This window comes from Cygnus atratus, chromosome 3 (genome assembly GCF_013377495.2).
Source record: "Cygnus atratus isolate AKBS03 ecotype Queensland, Australia chromosome 3, CAtr_DNAZoo_HiC_assembly, whole genome shotgun sequence".
NCBI lineage: Eukaryota > Metazoa > Chordata > Aves > Anseriformes > Anatidae > Cygnus > Cygnus atratus.
Genome location: NC_066364.1, coordinates 16,090,833 through 16,112,863, shown reverse-complemented (window position 1 = coordinate 16,112,863; position 22,031 = coordinate 16,090,833). Strand labels below are relative to the sequence as shown.

Genomic DNA, 22,031 nt, shown 5'->3' with positions numbered 1-22,031 from the left:
GTGTGAAGCTATGCAAACCGCCTTGGGGAGTCCCGGTGGGGCTTTTCTTGGGGGACGTGCACGAACGAGGGCTGTAATTTCCCTGGGAGCTCGTCTTGGGTGGCGAACTTGTAGGGCAGAGGAACGGCGACCTTGTTCTTGATCCCCTTCCGACCACCGGACAGCAGTTGTACGCGGCCTAGCGTGAGCCTGCATGTGGTGAGAGGAGCATCACAGCGCTTGGTTTTGGATCGCTGTTTTCCAGGCAGTGAGAATCGGGGCTGTGAACCCTCACCCTTTGCTCCAGGGTAATTCATCTCCAAGGTGGAGTTATTAGCAGTGGGTGAGTGGTTTTTCTTTTTTTTTTTTTTTTTTTTTTTTTTTTTTGAGTTTTCCCAGCTTTTCAGGTTAGGGTAGAGCTGTTCTTCGCAGACAGTAGAGTTGGTATCAGCTGTCCTAAAGGCTGAAAAGCAGTTCTGGTTCTTGTTTAATGAGAAAACTAAAAGTTCTGTTTATTTACTTTTTTTTTTTTCTTGCCTTTTAAAGGAACAGCATCCCGAACGTGACGGAACAATCGCTTATTTCTGCCGGAGAAAACAGAGTCCAGGTCCTGAAGAATGTGCCTTTCAATATCGTCCTTCCGCACACGCCCCAGATGGGCATGGACAAGAGGGGCCACCTCACCACCCCTGACACGACCGTCACCGTCTCCATCGCGACGATGCCCACCCACTCCATCAAAACGGAGACCCAGCCCCACGGCTTCGCGGTGGGCATCCCTCCGAGCGTCTACCACCCCGAGCCCCCCGAGCGGGTGGTGGTGTTTGACAGGAACCTCAATCCCGACCAGTTCAACTCCAACACCCAGCCGCAGAACTCCCAGAGGCGGACGCCGGACTCGACCTTCTCCGAGACCTTCAAGGAAGGCGTGCAAGAGGTACAAAAAAAGGCACTCCGTGCGTGTGTCTTAATGGTATCAGCTGAAAACAGCAGTAACCGTGATTTTGTTTGTTTTAAAGCCACACGTCAAGGAACTGTGTAGCTGCTCTTTTTCTTTGAGGATTTGAGGAAGCTTTAAAATGTTGCCATAAGTTGACTCAGAAGGCTTGTGAGATGTCTTGCTTAGTTGACACCCAAAAGTTCTGGATTAAAAACCTGCTCCGGTGTCCTGTGTGTACAGACCAAAAATCAGCTCTTATCTGATGATCAGTTGGCCTGCCAGAAGTTCTGTGGCAACACGTATCTGTTTAATCTTGACTTTTCTTGGTGCTGCTGTGTTAATTGTCGCGGTGTTCTGTTTTTTGTGTCTACACCAGGTTTTCTTTCCTGCTGAACTGAATCTCCGGATGACCAACATGAATTCAGAAGATTATGTGTTCGACAGTATTTCTGGGTAATGCTTTAACACCCCCCTGGGCCTTTACTCTCTTCTTCTCTTTGATTTGGGTTTTATGTGAGTAGGCAGTGCAGCTCGCTCCCTTCTGCACTGAGTCTCTGTCAGGCTCCTGGGGGCCGTGGACGTCAAAAGCACCAACAGTAGCTGCTAATTGGAATTGAAGAGTTGAAAACTGTTCAATTCCTACGTACATCTTCAAGGAAAGCTACCTGTAGGGCTGGAAATACCACCCTGCTTCAGTTGCTGCCCTTGTAACAACTCCCTGTCCCGTAAGAAGGTGCAGCGGCTGTCAGCAGTCGTCTCTCGGAGCTGGCTTCTGGCCTGTTGTCCCTCTGCTGGAAAGCCACAGCAGCAATGGGAAGCACAAAACTCGTGTGAACTCCGAGGGAGGGGAATAAGGTAGTTGTGTTAGCTGCAGTTCACCGAGAGGGAAGGGGAGACCGTGGCCACTGAATAGCTTATTAGCTCGTGAATTTAATTTAATTGCTAATAGCTAATGGATAGTTTTCTGTTCCATGAGAGCAGCTTGCTGCTCCGAGATGGAATAGAGAGCTTCCAGACTGGCCTGCCGCTGTGACTCGGAATTTAGCTTGCCAAGAACTGCTCTGAAATCGTCATTCACGAAGGAAATAGTTTAAAAAGGGGCTCATCCTGTTTTCCAACTTCCTCGCCTGTTGATGGCTTAGTGAGTCAACTAACGACTTTGGAATTTCTCCAAATTAAATGTAAAACATTTAATCAGCTTTCCAGGAAAATGCCTTAGCAATCGCTGTCCTCTTTGCTTCGCAGGAATAACTTTGAATACACCCTGGAAGCCTCCAAGTCCCTCCGGCAGAAGCCAGGGGACAGCACGATGACTTACCTGAACAAAGGCCAATTCTACCCGATCACGCTGAAAGAAGTGAGCAGCAGCGAAGGAATCCATCACCCCATCAGCAAAGTCCGAGTAAGTGGCAGCTCTTGTGGTTTCTTGGGAAAGAGGGCGTGCGTGTTGGGAGCCTTATGCTCTCCCGGAGCTAATCCCAACCGGAGCATCAGCACGCCGGGCAGCTTACCCGCTCTGTTACGTCAGCGCTCGTTCCTCTGCCGTCCGCCTCCTTCCAGACCAACCCATCCTGGCTCGGCCCGCTAAGAAGCGGTGTCAGCACTTGTGTGAAGGTGAGGCAACACCTGCAACGAGATCCGTGAACTCCAGTTAGGAGGGCAGCTCTGCTCAGCCCTCTGTGACCCAGAAAGCGCTGCTGTCTGCCTTCCTGCCGGGCAGCACGTGGGCCAGCCGCGCTGCCGCTTTGCGAAGTGCAACGCGGAAAACCTGACACCGAGGAGGACTTCCAAGACAAATGTACTCTGCGGCCTTTTCTTTCACGTGGTTGCGTTTTATTTTCTTTAATCTTCTGCCCTCCCCCTCTCCTTTCAGAGTGTCATCATGGTGGTGTTTGCTGAAGACAAAACAAGAGAAGATCAGCTCAGGCACTGGAAGTACTGGCACTCGAGACAGCACACAGCCAAACAAAGATGCATTGACATAGGTAAAGGAACACTCTTCGTGCTGATGTCAAACTCCAGCCTAATTCCTTGGCACGGTTTGGCTTTCTGCTAAAGCTTTGTTATTTTAACCAACCTTTGGATTACGCTTTCAGCTCTCTGTAGCTTTGCTGAAAGACTGGAGAGAGCTACTGATAGTTTTGAGCTAATGTTGCGGTTTTTAGGACCCCTTAGAGGGGCTGGATTTTGGAGGGGTTTATTTTGTTCGTGAGCAGACTGAGTTTAGAGTCCTGCATTGGGCGATGTAATGCCTGTCTCCAAATTGCAGTTCCTTTGGCGTATCTTGGTGGCTGTAGCTAAGTTGCAGCCCACAGTCTCCGCGGCTGTCTTAAATACGGTGTTTCTTCAAAGGCCAACGTCCTTGTAGAAATACCTCGACGCTAGTGATCCTCCTTCCCCCCAGCTTTGCTCACAACTGGCTTTTGGTGCACGGCAAAAAAGAAAACACTGCAAATTTCCACTCGCCTCTAGACAAGGCAGTGGCTGGCTGGCGTCCAGCCTTCTCTGGCTGAAGGCTGGGTTGTACTCCTCGTCTTCCTTCTGCGAATAAAAGCAGGGATTAATCACTTGGCACTTAAAGCAGACGCGCATGCAAATCTTTGTTATTGAAGGACTTCTATTGAGAGCTTATTCCTCTGCCATCCGGAGTGGAGTTTCCCGTACACAGCAGGTTATGGCACGGGGCATGCAGTATCTGTGATGTCTGCTTTTCCCCTAGGAGTTTCTAGCTGGGGTTCTCTGTGAGTCCCCTATTTTGCTCCTCCCTCCTGTTTTTTGATGTGTGTGTGTTTGGTATGAGAACTATTTCCAGACTTTTTAATGATCCATTTTTAAATACAGTTCAGCTTCCTTTGCCCCCAAGGGGTTGCTGAGGAGTTGCAGTTTCTAGCTGCTCTGGGTGATTAAGAGCTCCGGACGGTATCGCCTCTCCCTCTCCCTCACGCCTCTCCTTTCTAACAGCTGACTACAAGGAGAGCTTCAACACCATCAGCAACATCGAGGAGATCGCCTACAACGCCATATCCTTCACCTGGGACATCAACGAGGAGGCGAAGGTGTGTGACCACGCTCAGGCTTCCTGTCCTTTCGGGAGAGATTCGCCGGGCGGGGGGAAGGGAAGGGCGTGTGGCCTACCCGGTGATTAGCATGTAACAAGTTTGTTTACACTCTAACGTGAGGCAAAACCTCCTGGCTGTTTCTTCAGAGGGTTCGCGTGTGCAACTGCGGGGAGCTTTGCAGCTGCTTTTAGGCTCTTGGCAGAATCGTCTCCCTGAGAGGCGAGCACTGGCAGAAGGAAGCGCCGAGGGTTTCCAGGGCGGATGAGGTGGTGCTGAGCGCAGCGGGGCTTGGCAGTTAGCACAGCCCCTTGGCAGGAGCCCGGGGGGCAACTTCTGAGGAGTTAAGGCTGGGACGAGGGGCTCGTCTTCAGCAGAAGAGGGAGTAGCTGCTGTTGTTGAGCTACCCAAGCGTGCGTTGCTGAAACCACGGGTGCCGACGCACGGTGACCTATTTCGAGTCCCAGCAGCCTCCCAGCGAACTCCGTTTTGATCTTTGGGCGCTGCAGTAGGTGCGTAGGTATGGGCGGCTCTCCGGGCCGCTGGTTAGCTGTACCTGTGGGAAGCCATTCCAGCTCCCAAAAAGGATCTGCGCGCCTTCCAGCTGCCAGGGTGGCAGCTCAGAGAGGACGGAGTCCCCTCAGTTCCACAGGCACTTCCCACCGCTTTGTTGCTGGAGCCGAAGTGCGGAAGCCGTCTTTGGAGAGTGTCTGAACTACCTGGGCGAAAACGAGAGGCCCGGGAGATGTCATCGCAAGCTTTGCTCTGTGCTGCGCGAGAGCTTTAGATAAAAGGACGCAGGGAGAGGTTTCTGGGGGTTGCTGCTGGCTTTCAGCTGGGTGGGGGAAGCGTGGGGTGCTCGGCAGGCAGCAGCGAGGAGCTGTGCGCGCCGCTGGCTAGCGAAGGCCGCCCTGCGGCGTGCCTGCTGTTACCCGGGTATGGAACTGGGCACCGGGCTTCTCCGTTCACCAGGTTTGGCTTCTGGGTTTGGCCGCGGTCAGCCTGAGGGGGGTGGCAGGGAGGGCCTTGCCTGCTGTGGTTTTTTGAAGCACAAAGCCCTTTGGTTTATGAACAAGGACGTGAAGCCTCAGAAAGGAGACGGTCGGTGTTCCCGGGGTGTTAACGTGCTACCGTAGCCAAAGATCGAGGAGCAGGGCTTAGAGCTGGTGCTGAGAACCCGGTGGCTGTCCTGAGGCAAGCCGTCTCTTCCCACCTGCTGACAGAGCCCAGCCATTTTTCTCTTGATTTCACCTCTCAGGGCAGCCTCAGCAAGCAGAGAGGCAACGAGCGGATCCAGATATGGTGAATTTTTAGCAGCTGTCCTCTATGGACGAAGAAATACGCCGTGCAGCAACCTCCCCTGTGCCATCCTTGGCACGTCCAGGCAGAGATGCTGGTTTTAGTGGGGCCAGCAGCGTTCGTCTAGGCGAACCAAACCGTTCGAACAGGTTCCTCAGCGGGGAACTGAGGCACTTTATCTGTATGAACCTGGTGCAGATGGTCGTTGCCCAGGTGCTCGACAGACCCCTGAACGTTCAGGTCTTGCAGGTCCGTGGGGAAATCGCCCCTAGCGGTTTGAAAAAGTCTCAGGACACCCCCCCGGGGTTGTATTTCAGCTCAGGGGATGAGGTGGTGTGGGGAGATGTGACCCAGACTGGTTTGGTAGCTACATAAGGCAAATTTGCCTCCAGACTTTCACTGCTAGCGTACGAGATGCGTGTGCTTTGAAAGGACTTGATTCCAGGAGCCAGGGCTTGCAGTCTTCGTATCAGGATCACGTTAAGACCAAACTACCGTGGATTTTGAGTGTTGAAAGAACTCTCGTTTGTAACAAACGCGTTTTAAACATCAGTTTAACCTTTTTACTTTTTTTCCCTGAGTGGATGCGTTCTGTCAACGGCTGGATTTCTCATCAGCAGAGCTGCTGCTCTTTCCCAACTCCTGTGATCTTATCAGGAGATGCCTGAGCCAATTTCAACAATTTTTATTGCATGGTTCACTTACCTTGTGTGCACGCACTCTCTCCTTCTCCCCCCCCTCAATCTCCTTCCCCGCCCCCCCCCAAAGAATAGTCGTGAAGAATGTGAAGAGCAGGGAACGAGGAGCGCTGAGTACCTGGGGAAGACCTTCTGTAGCATCAGAAATAAACCAAGTCTGATGGTTAATAAGAGCAGCGTTGCGTAGACGGCGTATTTGACCAGCCAGCAAGCCTTGCGTGTTAGGAACTTGCTTCCTGCGCCCCGGAGTTAGCTGGCCCAGAGCCAGGTGATTCTCCCGGGGTTGCTGCTTCGCCCCTTTCCCTGCTGCTCTCGGTTCCAGGTTGCTGTGGGGAGGACTCGGTGCCGTGCGGCGCGGTGCGGTGGTGTGAGGCTCTGCGCCTGAGGTTTGTGCTGTAATTGCTCAGCCACGCACCCGGGGCTCTGGGCGTGGGTCAGAACTGCTGAGGGGGAAATGCCATCTCGTCACACCGAGTTGCTCCTCGCAGCTCTGGGACCAGAGGTTTACAAGAACTTGCCTTGCCTCGTGCTAGCCCTCGCTGTGGGGACGTACAGGAACGTCAGAGCCGCTTCGTCCATGCCAGGAGCGTGTCGCCTCGCTCCCTGAGAGCGCTTTGGCCTGGAGGCACAGGGGGTTGGGTAAAATACAGCTTTCTGGTGAGGCAAAACTGTTCTGACGAGAGCTGGGCACGCCTCCTGGATGCGGGACGCAGCAGCTCTGCTTGGAGCGACTGCTGGTGTCCCGCAGCTGGCTGGGTGTGTGCTGTCGAGTGCACCAGGGGCACTTCACGCGTGACAGGCTTTTCCCACTCTGGGATCAGTGCCTGTGGCTTTCGGAGCAAATGTTTTGTGCTTCTTTCTGGCAGCTCCTCTCTGCCCTCTTCTGTTCCTCGGAGACAGCACAGGAGTCGCTGGGAACGGCCAGCCTGGGGGAGAGCGGCGCGTTAAGAACTCGGTGGGCTTCCCAGGCGTGTTCGAGCTGGAAAAGGGCTCAGGACCTAAAGGGGAAGGGAGCTGAGGGTGGGGAGGAAGACCAGGTTTTGAGTGGGGGAGAGAGGCTGCCTGTAAGTGGTGCTTCCGAGACTGGAAAGAGAGCAAATATAGGACGGAAAGATGGAGGAGGAGGTGCTGTGGTCAGCACAGCTACTCGGGAGCAGCCCCAGCTGGGTGGAAGCGTGGCCTGATGAGTCTGACAGAGATGGGGAGCTGATACACTCGCTCGCACGCAACGGGTAACGCCGGAGTCACCCTGAGGCTTGCGGAGACTTCAAACAGTTTCCTGCCCCGTCCTGGGCTTCTGCTGCGTTGGGCAGAAGGTCGAGGTAGAATTGTTTTTGTGTAACAGCTTTTGGGTGTCTGAACACAGGCTGGTCATCTTTCGCTTCTGTTACTTCGTTAGGGCTGGGATGGAGCTTGCTGTGGAGGTGCCTGCCCCTCCTCGTTGACCGAGCAGGCTTTGGCCGTCTTTAAAGTCTGTTGCTGAACTTGGGGAAGAGGAATTCCTGTCCTTGTAGCGCTTTCTGTGTGGATTGCCTCCACCTGGCAATGGGGAGAAGCGTCTGTAGGTTCAGGGTATGAGTTTTTGGGCCTGGGAGCCATCTCCTCTCGTGTCTGTACAGCGTGCCTGGTTCTCCTCCCCCGGCTGGCGTCCGTTAGAGGTCTTCTGGTGGAAATTGTCGTTATGCGCGTGGTTAAGCGCGCGTTTCTCACCCGTCTTGCCTGCCACTCTGTTCTTACTGTTGGCTGTCCTGTTACCCCTGCTGCTACCCGTTAGGCCGCGTGAGGCAAATTCTCTCTCCCTTGCCTCTGGCCTGGGGACATGGCCCGCTCTCGGGTCAGTGACGGTTGAACAATCCGGCCAGGTCGGTTTCCCCAGGGGTAACTGGCTTTGCTGGATCCGGCTTTGCTCGAGTCCCGTCTGAGCTCCTGCCCCGTGGAGCAGGAGGGCCGGGGCGAGCCGGGGGGCTTCGGAACGGCTCACGTGCCCAACCTGCTCCGCTGCAGCTCGAAGGAGAGGCAGGATTTGGCAGAACGCAGGAAAACACACCCGCGTCTTCCCGGTGATTGCGTTTTCGCCAGATTTTGTAGCTGCAAGGACTCGAGGTGGTGTTCGAGGCACCCTTTGGTGCTGCAAGCAGACACTGTAAGCAGACCCTTTCCCCTAAAAGGGGGCATGTCGTAAGGGTCTAACCATGGCTTTGGAGGTGGAGAATGCTGTGGTAGAGCTTCTTGCTTCTTTCCACTGAAGACGAGGTGCTGTGACGTCTCTCAAGTGACACCCTGAATAACAGAGTTTAAACAATGCTCTTTTTTTTTTTTGTCCAAGACGAGTGGGACAGTCCTGCATTAAGGTAATTTGTGGCAAACTTGAATTGGCCTTCAGAAATATTAGGTTGCCCGGTGAGGGTGGTCTGCTGGCAGGTCCTCGTGCTTCCTGCCTGCAGTTCCTGGGCAGGACTTTTCTTCTGGAGAGGACAGATTTCTTGCTCTAACTCAAAGTAAGGCTGGGGTGTACGCTGCTGATTTATTTTAAGAGGTTCTTCTAGCGTAGCCCTCGCTTGGTGTTCGCCGTAGGAAGAACTCAACTTTTGTGCTTGATGAATATTGCCCGTATTTATATGGATGCCATTGTAATGAAGCGGCAGTCACATGCCTCATTAAAGAAGGTGTTGCCACCTTGAGCAGCATTGAGGACGTACAGGTTTGGCTAGCTGGAAATGAAACTATGAAATGTGATGAGTCAAACATAATTCACGGAGAGAGATTGGCTTGGAGCCAGCGCTACAGACCACAGGTACTTTGAGGCACAAGTACATGCAGCGTTGGAGCAGGGACGTAGGAAAAGCCCAGCAAGCGTTGCCTGCCTCTCAACACGGACCTCTCCTACTCTGGCCTGGGTTCTCTAAAACCAAGTGTCTGTTGCCCTTGGTTCTAAACGTTGCACACCGGGAGGAGTTTCTCAGCTAAGATCTCCCCTCAGGACTCGGTGTCTCAATCTCCACCACCTTTCTGGTCTTCCGCCTGGCTCTGAAGCTCGCAGCGTGTTTCATAAAGCCAAAACAAAACCCTTCCCTCGGTGAGCTTTCCTAGGTGGAAAGCTGGGTGCTGGTATTTTTTTTTTTTTAAACTTCCATTCCTTTCATGCCTTATGGCGGAACTTCTCTTCAGCCATTTCTGTGCCTTTGTAGACTTCGTTCTTTCAGATTATTTTTTTTTTTTTTTTTTACCTTATTGCCAATTTTTCACCCCCCCGAGCTGCTGCTTTTGTTTTCTTTCGAACCACCCCGACGGGAGCCGACACCTGGGCCGCATCTTTATCTTATCAGAGCGTGGGGCGGGGAGGAAGCGCTGGCAGGAATGGGAACCTCTTTCCCCGCTTTTCCCACGTGCTGTGAGCAGCGACGTTCCTGTATTTCCTTGCCCCAGAACACGCTGGGATAACACTCGGCGTTCCCCTTTGAGGGGGAAGATGCATTTTCCTTTCATTACCGTGCCTTCTCGGTCTCTTGATGGGATGAACTTGCTCCGAGGACGTTCTTTTATCTGCGACTGGGCGATGGCTCCCGCTCCGCCTTCCCTGGCGGGGTGTGGGACCCGCGGCGCGCCCGGTGCCAGGCACCCAGACGGGGCTCCGGGGGCTCCAATGCAAACCAATTCCTCGGGCTCCGAGCAGGAGGGCGCTGAGCGGGGCTGGAGCGGATGCGGCCCTGCCAGACGAGCCTTATTTGGAGCGTCCGATCCCAAAGGCGGGAGGCGAGCCCACAGGTGCACGAGTTGCCCAATTCTATTTTTTTTTTTTTATCTCCCTTTTCCTGGCTCGCCTCCTGCTGATGCAAAACCTGCGGTGCGCACGTGGGAGGTGAAGAAACGAATGTGAGAGCAGGAAGATTAGCGACCTCTCAGGTGATCCCTGCTAAGCTGCTGGGGTTTTTTGTTTTTTTTTTTTTTTCTGCTTCTTTTAAAGACAGAGCAGTCTCCTCAGCACTGCTTTCTTAGGACGTGCCTCGGTGGATGTGTGCGGGCAGAGCTGTGCTTGCCCTGCCCGCACTGCGAGCTGCCTGGCCGCCACCCAGCGCCCGTCCTGGAAGCCACATGGCTTCGTTAGCACACCGCGCTGCTCTCGGAAGGCCTCGGAGCCCCGCTGGTGTAATTTATAAGGCTTTGGGGCCAGAGGATTTGCATCCTGCCAGCTCCCAGCACAGATGGAGCATGTCAGGGCCTATTTTACGTACATCCATGTGGACGTAGCTTTAGAAAAGACCCTTTATTTTTCCCTTCCGTGTCCATATTTGTCAAAGCCTTTAGAGAAACCACGCGTTTTCCACCGTCAGCACTTCGGTAACAACCGTGGAGCTGCTGGGCAGTTCCTCTTTCGTGTGTGGCTGATCAATGGGTTGTTTGGGCTGCTCCTTGGGACTGCTGGCACCGGGTCAGCCTCAAACTAACCCTTCAGGTTAGCTCGGTCGAAGGGTTGTGCGTCTTCTTTGTTCTGCAAAAAGTGAAAATAACACGGGGATAAAAGTCAGCTGCACAGCAACTGCTGCCTTCCCCAGCCGGAGACCACAAGAACGAGCGTGGAGCCCCGAGTCAAAGCTGAATGTGGAGCAGCACGGATCCCATGGGTCCTGCCGGGCAAGCTCTGCGTCAGCCCACAGGATGGGTCTGCGAGTAGGGTGCGTGGGGAGCCGTCCGCAGGCGAGGCTGTGCCTTTGCGGGGTGGAAATGGCGCCAGGATTCGCTGGGATCCCTTTGCCTACCGTGTGTGGGGCAGAACGCTGGAATTGGTGAGCCGAGGTCACGGAAAATGGTGTCAGGCTGCGTTCCCTAACAAGGAGCTTATTGCAGTTTAGCCTGTCTCTCGTGGGGGTGTTTTGGAGTCTACACCATGTGTTCTGTCCAGACCCAGTTAATCCGATGTCAAAAGCAGCCTGATAAATTTAAGCTGAGTATAACATTAAAATGAGAGGCTTCTGTCTCCCTGAGGGTGCTAGGAAAGCTGGATTTTTATCTGAATCCTGAATAGGGAAAGAAATAGCCAACGGACTCGGGTTGTCGAGCGGTGCCTTTATCCTCTGGTTACAAAATTGTAACAAACAGGAGGAGGTGAGTTCAGTTTAGCTGTATTTATTAGAAAGGAAGCCACGGGGAGCGAGGCGATGGCACCAGAACAATCCCAAGCCCAGCCTCGTGCAGAAGGACGTCCAGGAACCGCGCGCCGGGGAGATCTGTTGCCTACTTCAGGTCTCGCCCGTGTGTCCGTGTGCTGGGCCAGCACTCCCGGCCTGCTAATTGCCACCCGAGCTGCTTGCCGTCACCTGTGGCAACCCCAGACGTGCCTACCTCCTCTTCCACGCCGCGGTGAGTAAGGAGAGGCTGGCCGAGGTGACATCTCATCCGAAGCTTCTGCATATGTAGCCTTCGGACTAAGCAAAATTGCGGGCGCTTCTTGTGTGACAAAGGAGCGCGGCGTCCAAGATAAACCGGGGAGAAGAGATCTGGGTGCGCAAGCCTTCATTTCAGAAAGGCATCTTTCATCTCGCTGACAGCGAGGTTCCTGCAGCGCTTTGATTGCCCTTTAATTACGCCTGTTTTTCCTGGTTTGTTTGAAAGGCAGATCTTGTTAGAAAAAGGGGCTGTGTGGAAAGAACTTGGCTGTCTCCGCTGCCCTTCCTTGAGGGCGTGCAGCAGAGCAGCCGGATTAATTTTTCCTGCGTTATTAAAACTGAAGGTTGTTTCTCGTGGCTCCCGACGTGGGCACAGCGCCGTTCTTACGAGTCGCGAGCGGTCGGACGGTTAGAGCAGCCCGGGAAGTCACGAGGTCGGGCTTCTTCCCACGCTGCCTCCCATCGTGATCTCAGATCTCTCTGCTTTAAAGCCTCCGTTTGTTCTTTCTGTGGGGCCGGGCTGCTCCTCTGCCCCAAAGGCTGCGGGACGCCACACGCGGTGGCAGGGGACCGGTGGGTGTGCGGGGCTTCTTGTAGCACGTTGGGGTGAAAAACCAACAAAAAAGAAAGAAAAAGTCAAGTCTGGCTTCGGTTGGAGAGAAAAGCCTGGAAATATGATTCAATGTACACTCAAGGCTTAACTGCCAAGCAAGCAAAAGAGCTCGGGACCAGGTTTCTAATCCTTTCCAAAATCTGTCTTAAAGAAAACCTACGTAACTTTTGAGGCTTTGACTCATGGCTGTAAGCGCTTGGGCTTGACAGCGCTCTATTTTTAAGTGCCGTCTTTGTGTTGAATCCTGGGAGGTGAGATGAAAATGTTTTTTTTTAAAAAGTAACAACAAATCTTAATATAGCTGAGAATGCGGAACTGCCCTTAGAAAAATAGGTTGGACACATGAAAAGGAATCTTGCTCAGCAGGCTGGAGACGCAGAGCAACTTCTGCGGTTACGTTTTTCTTTCTTCTGGCAATTTTGGGGTGGGGATGTAGCTGGCGCAGTCGCTCGGCCTTACGTTTCTTCTCCAGCGCGAGTCAAATCTTCCTGAACAAAAGCTCCTGGCTGAAACTGCTTGAGCCCAAGCTGGAGAAGCTGTGCTCTGAAAGTCCGTTTTTGTGGAACTTGAGGGGACTTCAAGCCGGAAAATAGGACTTGGAGTTACAGGATGGGTAGGGGGGAGGAGGAGGAGGTGATCCTTCCCAAAGGGCTTTGTAGGAACAGGAGAGGCTCTGAGGGAGGTACGAGGAGGCGGTGGTTGTCATCTGCCCGGCGTCCCGAAGACTTAAATGGCATTAAAATGAAGTCAGCCGCTCAAAGCTGAAACTAACCAAATGAGGAGAACTTCAAGTAGCAGGATAAGCTTTGTCGTCTGACGGGCGGCCCCGCGTTCCCATGGGACACCCGTGCCGTCCTGCTGTAGCAGCACGCACCCGTCGTGTCGAGTCCGAGGCTCCAAGAGCCGCGTGCGCTTTGCGTGGCTGGTAAGCCCGGCCTCCGGGGAGCCTCTCGGGCAGCAGCCTGGAGGGAGAGCCCAAAACTCGGACCCGAATCCTCCAGAAGAGACGTGCTGCCTCTTCTAGAGAGCTCAGCCTGCCGGGGTACGGCGCTGTGAAACTCGGATGGGGGATTTCGCGGGAGTGGTGAGGCTGTGGCAGACCTTCTGGAGCGGCTGCTGGTGCGCGTTTCCCCGCAGAACACCCTCTTTTTTTTTTTTTGTACAGACGTGAGAGCTGCGTGTGAATATTCATCGGGGGTAAAGAAGCTTAAAATTAAAAACGTGGAAACATGCAAACACCGGAGCCAAGGCTCTCTGAAAGCACCCCCCCTGCCCAGGGAACCCGATTATTCAGGCTGTGCTCGCAGCTGATTACACGGCTCGGAACGGGGCGAGAGCAGGCTCTTCAGACGCCTCCAAGCTTCCCCCGGGGCCGTGCCAGCGCCGCAAGCGGAAAGAGCTTGGGGAGTTGAAGGCAGCAAAAAGGGGAGGCGGGCGGATGAAAGTCGGGGTAGCGGTCGGTCGGGTCGGTCTCTGGAAGACGAGCTTATTGTAAAGTAACTTTCCCAGCTGTGGCTTGTGACGTAGTGCGAAAAAGCCGAGGCGTTGCCTTGGAACAGCAAGGGGCTTAGGGTGCTGGCACGCGAGCTGGGAGGCGAGTGGGCAGAACCAGTGCCGAGCCAACGCTTGCCGCACTGTCAGCACCCCTTCTTTGCCCCGCTCCCTGCTTCAGGCCGCAGGCAGCTGTGCCTGGGCTGCCAGAGACGGGCTGCTGGCGTTCCTTAGATGTTGTTTCATGCGTTTTGATCTCTCCGTGCGCAAGTGGGACTCCGCAGGGCGTATGTCAATGGCATGGGGGCTTGCACGCGGGGCTGGCCGGGCTGGTGGCGCTCACGGGGGGCCACCACGAGAAGCTGCGTGCCGAGCGTGAGCGTTCAGGTGAGTTAGTGCAGTCGCAGAATCGCAGCATCGCTCCACCAGGCTGCCCGAAGCCCCATCCAACCTGGCCTTGAACGCTTCCAGGCACTGGGGCATCCACAGCCATCCCGATGAAACCTTTACGCCTTTCCGAGCTGCATTTGGGGCTTCGCAGTACTGGGAGGGCTCCGGAAGGTGGCACCAGCTCCCTGCAGAGCTCGTCAGCCTGGCGCTTGATGTTAGACCAGAGAAGTCAGCAATTAGGCGGTGGGACCGTGCTCCTGCAGCCTCTGGCAACGTGCTTCTGGCTCCAACAGCTTCGGTCCCTTATTTTTTGTTTAGCTTTTTATTTCAGAGGTGGGTTTGCCAGCCTTAGTTCATGAGGCAGGGAGGAGAGGAGCCACTGCAGGTCTCGGTAGCTGATAAATAAATCCCTGGTAATTAATTGTTGCAGCTTCTTCCGAGACACGCCAGTAACGAGCGCTGTGTCTGGAGAAGGGCCTGGCACAAAGCACGCGTTCTGGACACAGAGCTCTGCTCTGTTTGTTCACAGCCACGTGAGAATATTCCTTCCTTCTGGTCGGCAGCGCCGCACTCCTTCTCTGGCGTAGGGCTTTTTTTTTGAGGCAATTAAGAAAATAAAATTAGATCCATTGAAAATCGCTCTTAATTCATTTTCCCCCTAATCCAATTTTTTATTAGAATCATGAAAATATTACCCTTTCCCTTTGGTTCTGAGCTTTAACAGGATGCTGCAGGTCTTCCTGGGGAACATTCAAAATGGTGTTCATAGTTTTAAGTAGAAAACCCAGAAACTCTCTCACTGAACTAATAGCATTATTCTTCTGTTTAAAGGTGATAGCCTGCTTAATGTTTTTAATAGCTTTTAATACGATTTGAAAAGTTTTGCCTGTGAGCTGTGCTCGCACCAGCGTACGTGCAACTCAGAAAGCTTTGGTTTACCACGCCTGAATTAATGTAAGTCTTTCAGGGCGGTTAAAGCCTTGCCAGCGAAGCTTGGGTGTAGGAGGATTCCTGCTGCTGAAGGTTTGATGATGAGAGATGAGGTCTCTTCAGCAAAAAATACGTAGGAAAGACGGGTGGAGCTCTCCCGAAGTTTGAGAGTTTGCTGAAATTCACTCTTGTTCAAGGGCTTTGTCCCCTGTAATGACATCTATAAACAATTGGGGATGCGGTACTGCTCCACGTGGATTTTAGCTGATACCTCAAAGGACAGAAAGCCCTCCTTGGAGGGGTGAGGACCCGCGCTTAGGTCTCAATGCTGGCCGAGTAGTCCATTGCTCGGTGGGCAGCCAGGAATTTCCGTGGCACTTCTGACGGACTGGTTTCCTCTGGTTTCCTCTCCTGCAGGTTTTCATTTCTGTGAACTGCCTCAGCACAGATTTCTCCTCTCAGAAGGGGGTGAAAGGCCTGCCCCTGAATCTTCAGATTGACACCTACAGCTACAATAACAGGAGTAACAAGCCCGTGCACAGGGCCTACTGCCAGATTAAAGTCTTCTGCGACAAGGTAAGGCCGGGTCAACGTGCGGATGATATTTTGGGGAAGGCTGTTCCACAGCTGAGGGGGCTTCTTTCTCATCCTGCCGCTTGGTATTTGGGCTCACTGAGGGCTCCTGTGCGTGCGCAGCCTTGGCAAGGGAAAAAATGTCACCCCTTCCACTTGGCTCGTGGACGTTACGATGACCTCGGATCAATTTGCTGCTCTCAGAATGCTGGAGCGCTCCCTGAGCGCTGCGTCGGTGTTGACTTTGGAGAAAGGTCAGCCCGTGGCAGAAGGTAAATGTGGTGGCCCAGACGTTGGGAGAGTGCCTTCACTAGGAGAAGGACGAGTCGGTGCAGTTGAACAGCTGGAGGCTTTTACTTTTGCCCAACTTGTGTCGTGACAGCCTTTTTAAGTGCCTTTGTGCGTTCTTACTGTACTCGTTATCCAAAAAAAAAGAGAGACCTGTCCTGTGAGCAGAAAATGTTGCTGTTTTCGTTGTGCTCCCGTGAGTATAACAAGTCTGTTCGCGGGCTGGACGGGTGCCATGATGTGTCTGCTCTGCCCGACGCAGTTAGTTCAGCCCCTAGAGAACTCACACCGTTCCCGCGGTCACGCACCACCTGAAGCTGTGAAGGAAGCACAGCGGGAGCTGAGCTGAAGGCAGTCTTTAAAGCTTCTCTGAGTTTGAGAAGGAGGGATCTTTGCCTGTCTCTGTAACCTTCTCCCATCCGAACCATCTTCTGAGGGACCAGAGCAAGCGATGCGTGGTGCTGCTCGCAGAGCCACCAAGAGCTCTCTCAGAGGCGTGAGCACTGCCCAGAGCTCCCAGCCCCTCTCTTGATGGCTGTGAGCCACGCTGACTGTTCTGCTGGCCCCATACTCGACTGGGGCCTCTCATTCTTTACATCCACGCCTTCTCCGGATGGGCTTTCTGTGACCCTAGGACACTGCTGCGAAGATCAGTGTCCCCACGACCTCCCAAAGCGTATGGAGTCCGCCTCTGCTATGGCATCCCATCGGTCCACCCTGCCACGTTTTATTGTCCATTTTTGTATTAAATAGGCCTCTTTTCCTTGCGTGGCTGGGAGGAGCTGCCTGTAGTCCTTGGTGTAAAGCTGCGTAGTCGTCTTCCTTCAGCTGCCTCCTGAGAAGTCTCCTTGGGATCGTTTCTGCAAGGAATTTACCAGGGAGTTAAATTCTTGCTGCTACCTCTGCAGATGCTCTTCTGAGATAGCGTTTCCCTCATCCTGTAGGACTGGCCCTACCTTAAAGACTTGCCAGGAAGCCTTGGAAACTTGGGTCTCGTGGACTTTCTCCAGGCCTAAGCCTTGGAGGTCTTTTTCTTCCCCTTTTCCTCCTTTAAATTGAGACTGAGGGAAGTTCGTCACCTTAAGCTGTCAGATTAGCTGGGAGTCTTGTGCGTTATCAACCTTTATTTTATTATTTTATGCGTTTATTTGCAATACCACCGAGCGCAGACTTGCTGCGGGGCTTGGGGGTTCTCTTACTCTGACGTTGCCCAGCCCATCAGTGACACTGTGCTAAAATGACTGCCGTGCTCGTGCCACCGCTGACGAGGCAAGTTGGTTAATGAAAGGGCGGACTTGGTGGGTACGTAGCTTAAAGGAAACCGTTTGAGTCCGTGCTATAAACTTCAGCCCCTCTAGTTATCCCCATGCGGCTGCATCCTTTATTTTCACTTGGGGTTTTGACCTTTCCTCCCGCTTGGTTCCCCCAGGTGCTTTGCAAATTGGAGCTGAACTAACGGGGGGGAGGAGGGGGGGGAGAAAAGGCACTGACTCCTAAACCCCAGCCCCGTCCATCCCCTCCGGCCACCTGTAAGAGCCCTGCCGTTTCAGAAGGAGCTCCCGTTTTCCCAGCAGCAGCCGTGCTTTAAACCTGAAGCAATCAATCAGCTTATCTCGGGTGTTTATAGGACCACCGTTACTATAGCATCCGCGCAGCGCGGCCCCTGATGTGTTTGTCCTCCTGCTGCTGCTTGCAGGCCAGTGCTGTTACCCCTGCTTTTACCGGGGGGAGCCAAGCCTGAACTGGGGAAAAACCAGCCCAAAACGCTCGTGCCGTGGCCGCCCAACTCGGACAGCTCTGTAGAGCCCCTCTGGTCCAGTTAGAGCCTGCCTAAACCGACTGGCTTCGAACCCCAACGCTCGCCCGGCAGTCCTCTGCTGTCCCTTTTTTTTCTGTGTTTTGGTACAAATCGGTGGATGTCCCGTGGCAGGGAGGGCTGACAGTTCAGTTAGTGTTGCGTGAGGCTGTCTCTTCCCCCAGCTCAGCAAATCCACCCTCGGAGTAGCTGCACTCCTTGTGCAGACCTCTTCTCGTCTGACCTATTCAGCAAGCCTGACAGCGAGGAGACGAGGCTGAGGGTCTGCGGTGAGTGCCCCTTTTCCAGCGCCTCCTGCGCGCTGTGGGGCACGGCTCGGGCCTCCAGCTGGCTCCCCGGAGCGCCGCGCTGTTACGTTACACCTCTTCGGCTCCGTGTCCCCGACGCCCTCGCGTCTTCGAGCCCCTTTGCCCTAGTTTCCACGAACGGGGGAGCACCGGGAGGGGAAGTGGCTCGTAGTGACATTTCCCTGCCAGCCAAACGCCCCGGCTGCGTTGGCAGATGCAGAGGCACGTCGGGCACGCCGACAGGGAGCCCGGCTTGATTTACGCAGCGCGCGGAGCCCTGCTGCCGGCCGCCCGGTGCTGTTGGAGCGGCCAGCAGGGGAAAGGCTGTGACGCGGAGCACCCGGCGAGCTCCCCTGGCTCCTGCGTATCTGGAGCTTACCAAGCAAGCCCCGTTCCGCTGCGGGAGGGAGGGAGGGAGGAATGGCTGCCCTCCCCGAAACGCAGCCTCCCTTTTACAGCCCAAGAATCCCTTTCACAACCAGAGGCTTAGCAGGAGAAAAGCAACAACCAAAAAAATCCTGCGGCCTTGAACGCGTTGCAAGAGCATGAAATCTTAGATTTCAGGCTGTAGGCTGTTTTCTAGGTGATAAAGTTAGGAAAACCTCTTTCGTACGAGCCTATTTGTCCCAGAACTGTGGAATGCTGGGTTCCTGTCTCTTCTTTCCCATGTCTCTTTTTCTTCTTTCCTCCAAAAGGATCTTACCCTGAATCAGAAAGGCCTGCTATCAGAGCAGTTGAGATGCTGGAGGTTGCAGAGGCCCAGGGAAAAACAAGTTACTTGAAAGCAGAGCTCTGAGACTGTACAGAAAGGGAGGTCAGTGGAGGTTTCCCCAAAACCCCTACAAATCCTGGTGATGGCTCTGCTTGTTCCTTGCATCGAAGACAGTGCTGTTCTGTAGCACGAAGTTCGGGTGGCAGAACTTCAGTAATTCCAAACGAAAGGTAGAAAACACGGGGCTGGAGCCAAATGCGATCTTCCTGCTGCCGTCTTCTGCAGTCAAGGTGAGATGGTGCAACCCTTTAGGTAAGGGAAGCCGCCCAGGGAGGCGGTGCAGCCGCGCTGAAGCTCAGGTGGGATGTCTTCGTCGTACTGCCGGGGCCTTGCTCAGCTTTAGGGGGACAAACCCACCGCTGGCTTTGCTTGGCTTCATTAGGAACTTCCTTCTTTTTTCCACAGCAGCTGCCTGAAGCTGCTCGTGTCCCTGCTGCTAGCCAGGGGAAGAGGTGCTCTTCCCATGCTCTGCACTAGGCAGTTTCCCACCCCCTTGCCACGTGTTTTTTGACATCTCCGCTGCTGTAGCTAATCTGCTCTTCCTTCCGGCGCTGCACGAGGCCGCGGGTGTGTTACCGGCAGCTTTGCAGGAGCGGGGATGGGAAGTAACGGCTTCCCGGAGCTCCCCTGTGGCCAGATAACTGTCACCCTGCTTGACGGGAGGGGGTTTGGGGACAGCTTGTGTGTTCCAGCTGGGGCAGTCACCCGATGGTAGCACCGAGTGTCGGGCGTCTGCTTTGGGTTGGTGGCCTCGTGCAGCTGCCAGTGTGCCATCCCTGCCTTCCCGTGGGCGTCTGTGCAAGCTGCAGGAGCGAACGTCATTCCAGGACAAACCTTCCTTCCTTCTTCCTCCCCGTTAGAGCTGCCCGCGTGTAGCTAGCAGGAAATAGGGCTCCCTCCCCGCTGCTGCTTGGGCTGGAGCGCCAGGGCTGCGTGGGCAGGAACCTGGGGGCTGTGGCTGCTGCCATAGCCTGGCGCCGACACGAGGAGAAGAAATAACGCCCGCTTTAAAGTGATGGGCGTCTGCAGCTTTGGGTGGGTGGGGGCTTGTACGAAGGCTGCTGGCTGCACGCGTGACGTGCAGAAAAGCGTCTGGCACTCGGTGATCCCGTGCGGCTTCGTTTCCGTGGGTCGCCGTTTAGTGATTACCTAGTGAACGCTTGCACTGGGAAAACGTGGAAGTTTTTCCTGTTTCAAACGCTTCAGATTCATTTCGTGTCGTATTTCTTACGGTTGTTTCTGCTGTGGGTATCTTTTGTCGTCACACCCCTGTCTGACTTGAAAGACAAGCCAGCGGCTCCGTCTTAGATGCGGTCGCTGGACTCCTTTAGGCGACAGGACTTGGAGGTAAACGCTGGGCAGACCTCAACGGTGGTGTGCTCTGGTACGCTGAAGCTGACCTCCCCGAACACAGCTCTTAAAGAATCGGTGTCCCTGCCTCTGGGTGAAAACCCAAACTAAAAAGACCTTCCCTCTCTCCCCCTTCCCTTAATCTCTGGCAGGGAGCAGAAAGGAAGATCAGGGATGAAGAGCGAAAGCAAAGCAAAAGAAAAGGCAAGTGCACTGACCCCAGCTCTCAGTTGAATGCCTGTAAGTAGAAACTACTCCGCCGGTATTTTAAGTAGTAGATCTCGTTTTGGCTACACGTAACTTGTGCGCTAGTATTCTCCTAAGTCCGTTTTTTTACCCCCCATGGAATTGGTTTTGTTTCAAGCTGTTGTTTATGGGTCGCTTAGGCCTTTGCTTTTCCACGTGAGTGAATGAAGTGAAGGCCTCGGCGCTCTTCGTGTGTAAAGGCCGTGGATGGAGCTGCCTCCTGCTAAGCGTCTCTTAACTGCTGCAGATGAGGTTTTGTATTTTGACTGCAGCAGGCCCCGTGTTTTGACCAGTTACTCGCTAACAGAGCCGCTTAGAGGAACACCTCCCTGCGCTCACCTCTGCGTGGGGCAGGTGTGTGCTCTCCCCTGCTCCTCAGAGCCGGGCTATTAACAGCCCGGCCGCTTCAACAAGCGCGCACCTCCCAGCTTGCTGGGCGGGATTTTCCTGACGCAGCAGGTACGGGCAGCTGGAGCAGCTTCAGAAGAAGATAATGCTCTGAGGGAACCCGTTTGCTCAAGGGCAGGTGGAAAAAGGCATGGGTTTTTGCTTTTCCCCCCGAGTAAAAGGTAGGTGTAGCACAGTTTCACAAATGCAGTACCCCAGCGGCTCCCAGAAGGTTTTTTTTTCTTTGCGTAACGGCTGCACGGTGCCAGCAGTTTCAGCACTGACTCCCAGGGTCTTGTGATTTTATAGAAGGTGCTTTCTAGGATGAATTTCCTAGGTTTGGGTTTAGCCTGAAGCGACCTTTATTTTCCTGGAAAGTCCAAGCCGTTGCTGTTTAGGTCTTGTGTGGGGAGTTTTTAATTGCCTTAAGCCATTAAGCCGTCGTACCCACCTCCAGGATCTCTAATACCACGTGCCCGTGGATTCAACAACAGCAGCAATTATTTTCACCAAAAGTCACCAACTATTTTTTTGCAGGAGTAGAGCAATCTTGAAAAAAAATCAGATTGCAAGTTAATTCTTTGTCTTCCCTCTGACTTCCTGGTGTGGGAAATTCAGCAGCCTTTTGGGGGAATGCTTAGGCGGAAGAGGGGAGCTTGAACCATCTTTTGCCCTCTGTTTGGTTCACTTGGTACGTGGAAGACCTGGGTTTCTCTGGGGTGAGTGGTCACGCCGCTCCGCAGCCTGTTTTAATGCTTGAATGAAGTCAGGCAGCTCTCTTGGATGGAGCAAACGCTTTGCGGAGGAGCAAGAAAGCTGTTTCTTTGGGGTCCAGGCCCTCACCCGGGACAACCCAGGTTCAAACTTCTCTGCTACGGGAGGTTCTCCCTTTGACCCTGCCTGCAGGGTACTCGTGCCCAACAGCCTCGGTGCGTTTTAAATGATTTAGGAAAGCTGCGGCCTCGTCGCCGTTTACCCTGCCCTCCAATCCGCTCCTTGCTCTCCCTCCAGTCTCCGACGTCAAAGTGCCCATGCTTCCCTCGCACAAGCGCACGGACATCACCATCTTCAAGCCCTTCATGGACCTAGACACGCAGCCAGTCCTCTTCATTCCCGACGTTCACTTTGCGAATCTGCAGCGCGGTGCTCACGTAAGTACAGCCCGCGGGGGTGGGGAGGGCTGGGGGGGTGGGGCGTAGTTGCAAGAAGTCTGGGCTGCCGTGTGTGTAAATAAATCTGAAATACCAGACTGTCTGCAGCGAGGCTGTAAACAAACCCAGGGCGAGCCTTAAATGAGCAAGGGACGTTGCTCCTAGACGTGTTGGCTGGAGTTAACTGGGGATGTTGTCTAAATTAATTATTTTCAGATGAACTCCTGTTGGTAAGAACCTGAAGTGATTTTTTTTTTTTTCCAAAGCATCTCCAGCCGAGGGTTCACTGAAGGAACTGCAGGCTGTTTTTCTCTTGTAAAGTCTGTCGGATTTCTGGTGTGCTGCTGTAGACCTGGGGCTTCTCCCTCTTCAGCCTGCTGC

At 53.9% G+C, this 22,031-nt stretch overlaps 1 protein-coding gene across 1 annotated transcript in view; it reads left to right on the top strand.

The window, feature by feature from the left end:
• Positions 1-22,031, top strand: part of GRHL1 (grainyhead like transcription factor 1) — a 34,422-nt gene that overhangs the window by 5,495 nt on the left and 6,896 nt on the right. The window contains exons 4-11 of the mRNA XM_035543079.2: positions 526-916; positions 1,296-1,372; positions 2,165-2,321; positions 2,793-2,904; positions 3,881-3,975; positions 15,198-15,356; positions 20,019-20,106; positions 21,511-21,650. Coding sequence (XP_035398972.1) covers positions 526-916; positions 1,296-1,372; positions 2,165-2,321; positions 2,793-2,904; positions 3,881-3,975; positions 15,198-15,356; positions 20,019-20,106; positions 21,511-21,650 — 1,219 coding nt within the window. The remainder of the gene's footprint in view (positions 1-525; positions 917-1,295; positions 1,373-2,164; positions 2,322-2,792; positions 2,905-3,880; positions 3,976-15,197; positions 15,357-20,018; positions 20,107-21,510; positions 21,651-22,031) is intronic.